The sequence below is a fragment of the Gekko japonicus genome, unplaced genomic scaffold (genome assembly GCF_001447785.1).
Source record: "Gekko japonicus isolate JY-2015 unplaced genomic scaffold, Gekko_japonicus_V1.1 scaffold44, whole genome shotgun sequence".
In the NCBI taxonomy this organism is placed as follows: domain Eukaryota; kingdom Metazoa; phylum Chordata; class Lepidosauria; order Squamata; family Gekkonidae; genus Gekko; species Gekko japonicus.
This window is the reverse complement of record NW_015174845.1, coordinates 1,157,550-1,167,327: the sequence shown is the minus strand read 5'-3', so window position 1 is coordinate 1,167,327 and position 9,778 is coordinate 1,157,550. Positions and strand designations below refer to the sequence as shown.

The window sequence follows — 9,778 nt, the reverse complement described above, 5'->3', positions numbered from 1 at the left end:
TTTCCTAACAAGGTCATTCCAAATTGTATGTTGTATATTTTCCGCTCATGCATAACATACTTTTCCCTCTGCATATAATCTCAGTTAGCTCTTCCATTAGGCCAGACAAGGTAGCCCACCTCTAAGCGTCACCTGAACTCAGGGTACTATTTATGGACGGAAAATTACATTATTTAGTGTACGATATTTTTACCATTATTGAAGGTGCCATTTTGGATTTCCTGCCCCAGGCACTGAAATGTCTCGGTTCTGTCTCCAACACCCAGTGTGTTGCAGCCAAAGTTAAACTTAGTATATTAAGTGCTATTATGTCGCAAAATGTAGATTATACATAAAGCTGTGTAATGGTAGCCCCAACAGTACTTTCAAAAGTGGTCACTTTGAAGCGGAGGAGGTAGCAAGTACTTAATCACCATTCTCTGTGGCTTGCCTGCAGTGGTGTTCAAAACATGTGTTTGGAAAGGCTAACACAGATTTAAAATACTGCAATAAGATGCGGGGGAGGGGGTGGTGGGCAGGTCAAAGCAATTGAGAGTAAGGAAAGAGTTTGGTACTTCCTCCCCGTTCTGTTGCCCAACTCCAGACCGCCCCCTCCTGAAGCACTTTTCCCAGTTCGGTTAGATTAGTTTGCAGGCAGTTTCGCTACCTCTGAATCAATATTTTTCCCCGAAGAGCTTTTTTCCCCCAAAATCAAGAGCTTGCTTGTCTTTTTGGCACTTTTTCCATAGACAAGGCCTAGTTTCTAGACATTATTCCTCAGGGTAATTTATGACTGTCCATCAGATGTTTCGAACAGAATATTGAGTCCAGAAGCACCTTAAAGACCAACAAAAATTTTCCAGGGTATAAGCTATTGTGAGTCAAGCTTATACCCTGGAAAATGTTGCTTGCCCAGGGCTACTGGACTTGAATTTTGTTCTACTGCTGCAGACTTGCAAAGCTGCGCTCCTGGAACAGGAGATGTTTAGCTATCCCTTGAGTGGCACAGTTGAAAGACCTTTATGGACTGACTGGCATGTGATAAAGAGCATGGTGTAGGGTTGCCAAGTGTATCTTCGCCAGGAGTGGGGGGCTCCCGGGCGGTGTCTGGTGCATGCCCGCGCGTGTAAAGCGCGCGCGCCGCACGCGCGTCACCCGGAAGTGACGGGAGGACGCCAGGCACGCTGGGGGCGGGGCCACGGCCATACAAGGGAAAACCATAGAGTGCCCAGCGTGCCCACATCACTTCCGGGGCCCGATTCTGCAGCGTCGGAAATCGGGCCTCCAAAGCGGGGGTTTACCCACCCCCACTTGGCAGACCTAGCATGGTGGTCACTGCGAAACACAACCACTTGTAGGCTGCTCCATGAGACAAATTATTTATGCTGAATTATTCCCTAGGCTCTCACAATTTCTCTTGCTTGCCCATGGAAGACATCACCAAAACTGCTTTGATAGCGACATGAGAATGTAAGAAGAGCTCTGAGAAAATCAGACCAATAATCCATCAGTTCTAGAATCTTGTTTCAAACTGTGGCCGATCAAAGCCCCCCAAAAGCTTACAAGCAGGGCATGGAGACTAAGGACTTCTACTGTTCTTGACCCACCAAATAGCCCCTTTTCACAGCTGCTGAATGTTCCATCTGGGTCTATCAATAGCTGTTAGCAATGATGGCTGTCTTCAAGAGGAACTGGTTGGCCACTATGTGAGACACGATGCTGGACTAGATGGACCACTGGTCCTATCCCTTTCTAAAGCCATCTAAGCTAGTAGCCAAGTTAACTATGACTTGTGTGAAGAGTACTTCCTTTTGTTGGACCTGAACATAATTGGATGCTTTCAGGTTCTGGTACTGTGGAAGAGAAGGTGCAAGTTCTGAACTGGTCCATAGTTGCTATTTCAAGGAAGTGCCACAATGCTGATTGCATGTGTGATATTATTCCTCTGTTGATACCCAAAACCTCTTTCACTTGTTGGTGTTCGGCCTAACAGGAAGTAGTGGTTAAATGGTTTACAGACAGTGTAGTCATAAGCATAGTTACACCCTTCTAAGCCCATTAACTTCAGTAGACTTGGTGTTGGTAGAAAGTACCGTCAAGTCGCAGCTGACTTATTGCAAGTCTTTGTGACCCCATAGGAATATATGCAAGAAGACAACCCTTCAAATATGTGGGTCAAAGGTAGTGAAGGGCTTTAAAGGTCATATTACCATCACCTTGAATTGAACTGAGAAACAGACTGATCAAGTTGGGTAGCCGTGTTAGTCTGTCTGTAACAGTAGAAAAGAGCAAGAGTCTAGTAGCATCTTAATGACGAAAAAAATATGTCCAGGGGGTCAGCTGTGTTGGTCTGAAGCAGTAGAACAAAGTCCAGTGGTTCCTTTAAGACCAACAGAGTTTTATTCAAGGTATGAGCTTTCGTGTGCACACACAAAAAGTATTCGAAAATGTGTACATATGTGTACAAAATATTTGGCAGGGTATGAGCATTTGCCTGCTAATGTCATTCGACATCTGAAACCACTCCACTTTCCAATAAATAGGACTGATGGACTCCCATTCTTTCTGTATTTTATTTATTTATTTAATTTTATTTATACCCCGCCCTACCCGCATGCGGGCTCAGGGCGGCTTACAACAGTATGGCACACAATGCAATAAAACGCAATAAAACAATTTACAATAGTTAATACATGGGCCACGCCCAAGGATCCCGCGTGACTAAAACCCTCTCTCCATATTGCACATGCCCTTTCATTCCGAGGGAGGTTACTGTGGCCTCCTGATGTTATCTGCCACTTGGCCTCCGGCGGTGCTGCTAAACGGTCCCCATTGGTGGTAGTGGTTGCGGCGGCGGCTCCTATTCGAAAGCCTGGCGGAAGAGCTCCGTCTTGCAGGCCCTGTGGAACTGCAACAGGTCCCGCAGGGCCCTGATCTCCTCCGGGAGCTCATTCCACCAGATAGGAGCCGCCACCGAGAAGGACCTGGCCCTAGTGGCCGCAAGCCTGGCCTCTTTCAGGCCCGGGGTCGCAAGACGATGCTGCGACCCCGACCGAAGTGCTCTTTGGGGCCTATGTGGGGAAAGGCGGTCCCTCAGGTACGCTGGACCCTGGCCATGTAGGGCTTTAAAGGTAAGCACCAGCACTTTGAAGCGAATCCGGTATGCTATAGGCAGCCAGTGCAGCGCTTTGAGCACAGGCTGGATGTGATCCCATTTAGAGACACCAGCAACCAGTCTGGCCGCCGCATTCTGCACTAGCTGCAGCCTCCGAATCAGCGACAAAGGCAGCCCCATGTAGAGAGCGTTGCAGTAGTCTAGCCTTGAGGTGACCGTCGCGTGGATCACTGTGGCTAGGTCTTCGCGGCTGAGAAAGGGGACCAACTGCCGCACCAGCCGAAGATGGTAAAAGGCCGCTTTGGCAGTGGCTGCTACCTGGGTCTCCATCGATAAGGTGGAGTCCAGGAGCACTCCCAAACTCCTAACCTCCGAAGCTGGCACCAACGGCGCCCCATCGAAGGCCGGGAGCGGGAGCCCCAATCCCATCCCGTTCCGGCCCAGACACAGGACCTCCGTCTTGTATCTGAAGAAGTGAGCAGTGACTCACAAAAGCTCATCCCCTGCCACATATTTTGCTAGTCTTAAAGGTGCTACTGGACTCGTGCTCTTTTCTACTGAAAAATAGACTGGCAGTCAATGTGGTGGTGGTGGAAATGCCATCAAGTCGCAGCCAACTTATGATGACTCCATAGGGGTTTCAAGGCAAGAGACATTCAGAGGTAGTTTGGCATTGCCTGCCTTTGTGTAGCAATCCTAGATTCCCTTAGTGGTCTCCCATCCAAATACTAACCAGGGTCAACCTTGCTTAGCTTCCAAAATCTAATAAGATTGAGCTAGCCTGCGCCATCCAAGGTAGGACTCAGTGGACTTAAGAAAGATGTAATTCTGCTTGGGATCAAAAACTGGCTAATTAATAGGAAACAGGGAGTGAGTATAAATGGGAAATTTTCTCAGTGGAGGGTGGTAAGCAGTGGGGTACCACATGGATCAGTACTCGGTCCGATGCTTTTTCACTTGTTTATTAATGATTTGGAGTTGGAAGTAAGCAGTGGAGTGGCTACATTTGCAGATGACACGAAGTTGTTTAGGGTGGTGAGAACCAGGGAGGATTGTGAGGCACTTCAAAGGGATCTGTCGAGGATGGTCAACGTGGCAAATGGGGTTCAATGTGCCCAAGTGAAAAGTGATGCACATTGGAGCCAAAAATCCTTATAAATACACGTTGATGGGGTCCGAACTGGCAGAGACTGACCAAGAGAGAGATCTTGGAGTCGTAGTAGATAACTCACTGAAAATGGCGAGACAGTGTGCGGCTGCAATAAAAAAGGTCATTGCTATGCTGGGGATTATTAGGAAGGGAATTGAAAACAAATCAGCCAGTATCATAATGTCCCTGTATAAATCAATGGTGAGACCTCATTTGGAGTATTGTGTACAGTTCTGGTCACCACACCTCAAAAAGGATATAATAGCATTGGGGAAAAGTGCAGAAAAGGGCAACTAGAATGATAGAAGGGTTGGAACACTTTCCCTATGAAGAAAGGTTAAAACACTTGGGGTTCTTTAGCTTGGAGAAACGACGGCTGAGGGGTGACATGATCGAGGTTTATAAGATTATGCATGGGATAGAGCAGGCTGAGAAAGAAGTACTTTTCTCCCTTTCTCACAATACAAGAACTCCTGGGCACTCAATGAAATTGCTGACCAGTCGGGTTAGAACAGATAAAAGGAAGTACTTCTTCACCCAAAGAGTGATTAACACATGGAATTCACTGCCACAGGAGGTGGCGGCGGGTACAAGCATGGACGGCTTCAAGAGGGAATTAGATAAGCATATGGAGCAGAGGTCCATCAGTGGCTATTAGCCACAAGGTATAGATAGGAACTCTCAGGCTGGGGCAAGGGATGCTCTGTATTCTTGGTGCTTGGGGGGGGCAACAGTGGGAGGGCTTCTAGTGTCCTGGCCCCACTGCTGGACCTCCTGATGGCACCTGGTATTTTTGGCCACTGTGTGACAGAGTGTTGGACTGGATGGGCCATAGGCCTGATCCCACATTGGCTTCTCTTATGTTATTATGTTGACTACATTGATAAATATGATATTCACACACCACTGTCAACTGCCCCATGACTGCGCAAAGCTGCCCAGCTAGTGCACGTGGTTTGTTAATGATGCATAAAGTTGGATTGTTGAAACATTATTTCCTACTGCCTGGACCCTCTAACTTGGGAAGACATTTTTTTGATGGCAAGCGTAGGTGGGAAGTAAGCTCTTAACTGGCTCATTTTCAAGAAGCTGCATATGTGATTTGCATCTAAAACTATTATTGGTACAAATGATAAATGAGAGCATGTGGTCCAGCAAACATGTGCCTCAGGCAACATTCCATTCATCATAATTATTCCTTTTGTTACTCTGTCGAATGTTCCCCGGCAGCGATCCTGTTTGTCATAAATAACATCAGTCTGTCCTTCGAGGGCCACAAAGACTGTGTTTGGTCCTTGGCTTGAGGCTTCTTTTGATTTCTCTTTGTCATCTTTTGGGGCACGTTATATGCTTAGATAAAATTGACCCACCCACCCCAAGGGAAGGCGATGAGCTCCATGTTATAATCAAGCAAGCCATTTCAGACTGAATCTTCAAACAAAAACTGTGAAGGCCTTATCAATGAAAACATATTGAGCTAAGTTAATTTTGAGCCATTGCCGAAATTGCTGCCAACCAGGCTACGTATGAAAGAACACTGTGTGCAGTGCACGTGTCCGTTGTTGAGCAGATTACGTCAAAAACATTTTTACAATTAAGCAGCTGAAGTGTTTTTCTTGCACCTGTTTAACCTCACCAAGTTGCCAGGACAGAAGTTCTTGCTTCAGCAATTAAATGAACAGTGATGACTCTTTAATAGGGTTGCCAAGTCCCCCCGGGGGGCAGAGAAACCCCCGCCCGAGAGGCCCGTTCCCCACCAGCGGGGATTGGGCCGCCGGGGTGGACACCACCCCCAAAGCACGTGACGCGCTCAGCGTGAACACGTCACCCAGAGGTGATGGAGTCGTGTCGGGCACATTGCAGGGGGACGCTCTATCATCCGAGGGAAAACCCTATGGTTTTCCCTCGGATGATTGTGGCCCCACCCCCAAGGTGCACGATGCGATTGCGTCACTTCCGGGTGACGTGATTGTGGTGTGCGTGCTTCGTACACTCGGCAGGAGACTCCTGGGGACGTCCGGGACTCCCCCCGCTATTACGAAGGTAGGACTTGGCAACACTACTCTTTAATGAATTGAGATATACTTCCCTGTGTGGTGGTCCGGTGTGGCAAACCAGTATCCATAGTTGTTCTTGGTGCCACTAACACGAGAGCCGTAACAGTTCAGTTTTTAATAGCTCGTTCCTCAGTGGCGGCTCCTAATCGAAGGCCTGGTGGAAGAGCATGAGCGTTTGAGAGTCAGAGCTCCCTTCGTTAGATACCAGTCACAATGGAGTCAGAAGGTGGGAGGGGGGTTGCAGAGAAGGCAGTCAGGATGCAGAGATGCCGTGTGCATTGTAACCAGCTTGACTGGAGCAGAGAGGGACTGCTGGGGGTGGGGGGCAGAAAATTTGCATCTGTAGCATCCAAGCTATTAAGGCACCAGTGGCCTATTTTCCAAGTCTGTCTTTAATAAGAAAAATAACAACTGTGTTACTAGATACCCATAATTATGCAGCTGGCGTGGTCAAGCATTCACTCATCTCATTGTCTGCTGTAAGTCTGTTAGTTCATTATAATATGATTCTTGCAATGCTGTCCTAAGCAGAGTTACACCCTTCTGAGCCCTTTAACTTCAGTGGAGCAAAGTGCAAGTCCAGTGGCCCCTTTACACCAACAAAGTTTTGTTCAAGGTATAAGCTTTCGCATGCACGCACACTTTTTCGGATACGTTGAAATGGAAGTTACCAGTCCATACATATAGGTAGAGGGGTAAGCAGCAAATTAGCATACAACCTCATGAAGATGTTTAACAGATTCAAGGACCAAACAGGAATAACAAACTTTGTTTATATGGTTAGAAAGGTAAAGGTTTCCCCTGCTCGAAAGCTAGTTGAATCCGACTCTAGGGGGTGGTGCTCATCTCAGTTTCCAAGCCAAAGAGCCAGCACTGTCCAAAGATGTTTCTGTGGTCATGTGGCCAGCATGACTAAATGCCGAGGTGCACGGAATGCTGTTACCTTCCAACCGAAGTGGTATCTACTTGCAATTTCTTGCTTTCGAACTGCTAGGTTGGCAGGAGCTGGGGCCAGAGACGGGAGCTCACTCTGTCATGTGGCACTATGGTCTCGAACTGCCGAACTACAGACCTTCCAGTCTGCAGCTCAGCATCTTAACCTCTAAGCCTAGGCTCCAGTTTATATGGTTACCATTTTTTTAAGTTTAATTCTAGGGGGAAACATAGTGAAGGAAATAAATATATCAAAATTGGAGATTGATGGGCAGATGTACTGTTTTTAATGCCACAATTCCAGGATGGCACTGAGAATAACTAACACCAGTGAATAAGTATGAACGCCACAACATCATGTCTCAATGAAACTCGAGTCAGTGGATAAATTATTAAATATAGATGAAGAGCAACGATGTATCATCAGTGGTAAATAATGCATTGACTCACATATCATTGACACTTGATGTTGCAGTGGACATTCGTGTTCGCTGATATTAGATAGCATACGTTGGGTGATTGGTACATGTGTGCTGTATCATTTGGTGCTTTAACTGATACTCTTAACATCAGTTTCCTATTTTGACCCATAGTGTCTGGTACTTTGTTTCTGCTCCATAGAGATCTGTCTCTTTGTTCTTGTTTGTGACGAATGACTTGGTGGTATTAGTTAAAAATGTGACATCCTTAAAGCAAAGATAGCCCTGTGTCTAGCAGTGCTTTCACACATGCTAAATGACACAGTTTCAATCCACTTTGGTGACCATTGGCAAGTGGATTTTGCCATTTCACACAGTAAACTTCAGTTGCAAAGTGCATTGAAAGTGGATTGAAAGTACATTTTTTAGTATTTATTATAATTTATTACTTATTTGTTCAATTTATACCCCGCCCTCCCTGCCGAAGCAGGCTCCGGGCGGCTTACATGTGTACCATAGGTTAGCACCATAGGTTAGGTTCCAGTAGTGGACTATGAAGCCCCACCCCCCCAGTCCTGTGACCACAGCCTTTAACTGTTATAGTTAGTATTGGACTGTTCAGGAGTTTTTTGTCCCAGGCCGGACCAATGCTTTACTTGAATTTTCAGACAATAAGCATATTCTGCACTTTCCCGGAATAGGGGATCTCTGCAGATTGAGTTGCTGGCTGTAAACCTCGGGTTTGTATTTATATATCACTGTGTATTGTTTTTGCAGGAGATCTATAGAAAGGATTGCAATTTAGCTGCCCAGCTGCTCCAATGTAGCAAGAATTACGACAGGGCGCATAAGCTTTCCGAGGTAATGTAAACAAAACTGCATGTCTCTGAAATGCGATAATGTGGCTATGGCTGTGGCCTGCTACTGCTCTTCAGGGAAGGGAGAAAGCCAAAGGGGTGGGCTTGTTGGCATGTGTAGTCAAGGAAGGACCAGAAGACAGAAGTGGGGGAAATGGGTAAGGAGGACAACCGGGTTGGGAGGGGAGTGATTTGTCTGTGAGAACATCAGTAGCCTGCCAGGGTACAGGGGTAGTGCTCACCTAGAGGTGTGGAGAAGAAGCGATTGGCTTGGGATCCTGGATCAGGACGTCTGGAGGGCAAGGGAATGGATGCCACTGAAGGGAGAATTGCTGGGGCCCAACAGCTTTAAGGCCCTGCTGAAAGTCTTGGGAGAGGCCATGCAAGCTATCGATTGTCTGTGGTGGTACAGAAGCGTCTTCAGTATTTTTCAGCAGGCTTTGTAAGGCCAAACCCGCCCAACCTGCTAGCTGTGACCGAGTTATATTCAGAAGCCAATACTGATCTTCTGGTGATCAGATCCCAGAGGAACCGGGGTTCCATCTTGCTATGTTAGTGAACTTCCCAGTTGGCAGCAGTGGGAGAAACAGAAAAGCCACCAAAGTTGAAGAAAACGCCAGAGGCTGGAGAAAGTTCATTGGACATGTCTCCTACCAAGATAGGATAGATGTCAATGTCATCTTTGAAGCTTAGGATGGGTAGAAACACCAGTAGAAGCTTTGTTAGAAATTTTATTTTCTTGAAAAGCAGTGATAGCCCCCCACTATTACCATTCCCAGGATTGAAATATATTATACCATAGCCACAAACCATACACTATCAAGAACTATCAGGCTTACATCTTAAGCTGGGATGGATCAAAGTCCTTCCAGGAGCGCCCCAGCAAGAGGGAGCGAAATGATATTCGGCAGTGATGGAGCAGCAAGGTCACTGGACAGAAAGCTGTGCACGGGCCCATTTCTCAGGATTTATGAAGCTGGATTACCAGCGCTGAACAGGTGGGCCATGTTATAAAAGGGGCATAGTGGTTCTAGATAGTCAACACTATAGTTGGGGTACCATCATAGGCAGGGGTCGTTTCGTAGAAAAAGAGCTAGGGGAACTCATTAGCATATCTCATTAGCATATGCCACACCCCCTGACATCACCAGAAGTGTGTCATAAGGCCACACACCCTGACATCACCGGAAGTGTGTCATAAGGCCACACACCCCGCCCTCAACGGTCCCAGCCGCTGCTGCTGGCCTTGCAGCTCCACTGCCGAGCCC

At 47.0% G+C, this 9,778-nt stretch overlaps 1 protein-coding gene across 1 annotated transcript in view; it reads left to right on the top strand.

The window, feature by feature from the left end:
* The window catches only part of BEGAIN (brain enriched guanylate kinase associated), a 185,240-nt gene that overhangs the window by 162,799 nt on the left and 12,663 nt on the right, over window positions 1–9,778 (top strand). The window contains exon 6 of the mRNA XM_015424440.1: window positions 8,431–8,514. Coding sequence (XP_015279926.1) covers window positions 8,431–8,514 — 84 coding nt within the window. The remainder of the gene's footprint in view (window positions 1–8,430; window positions 8,515–9,778) is intronic.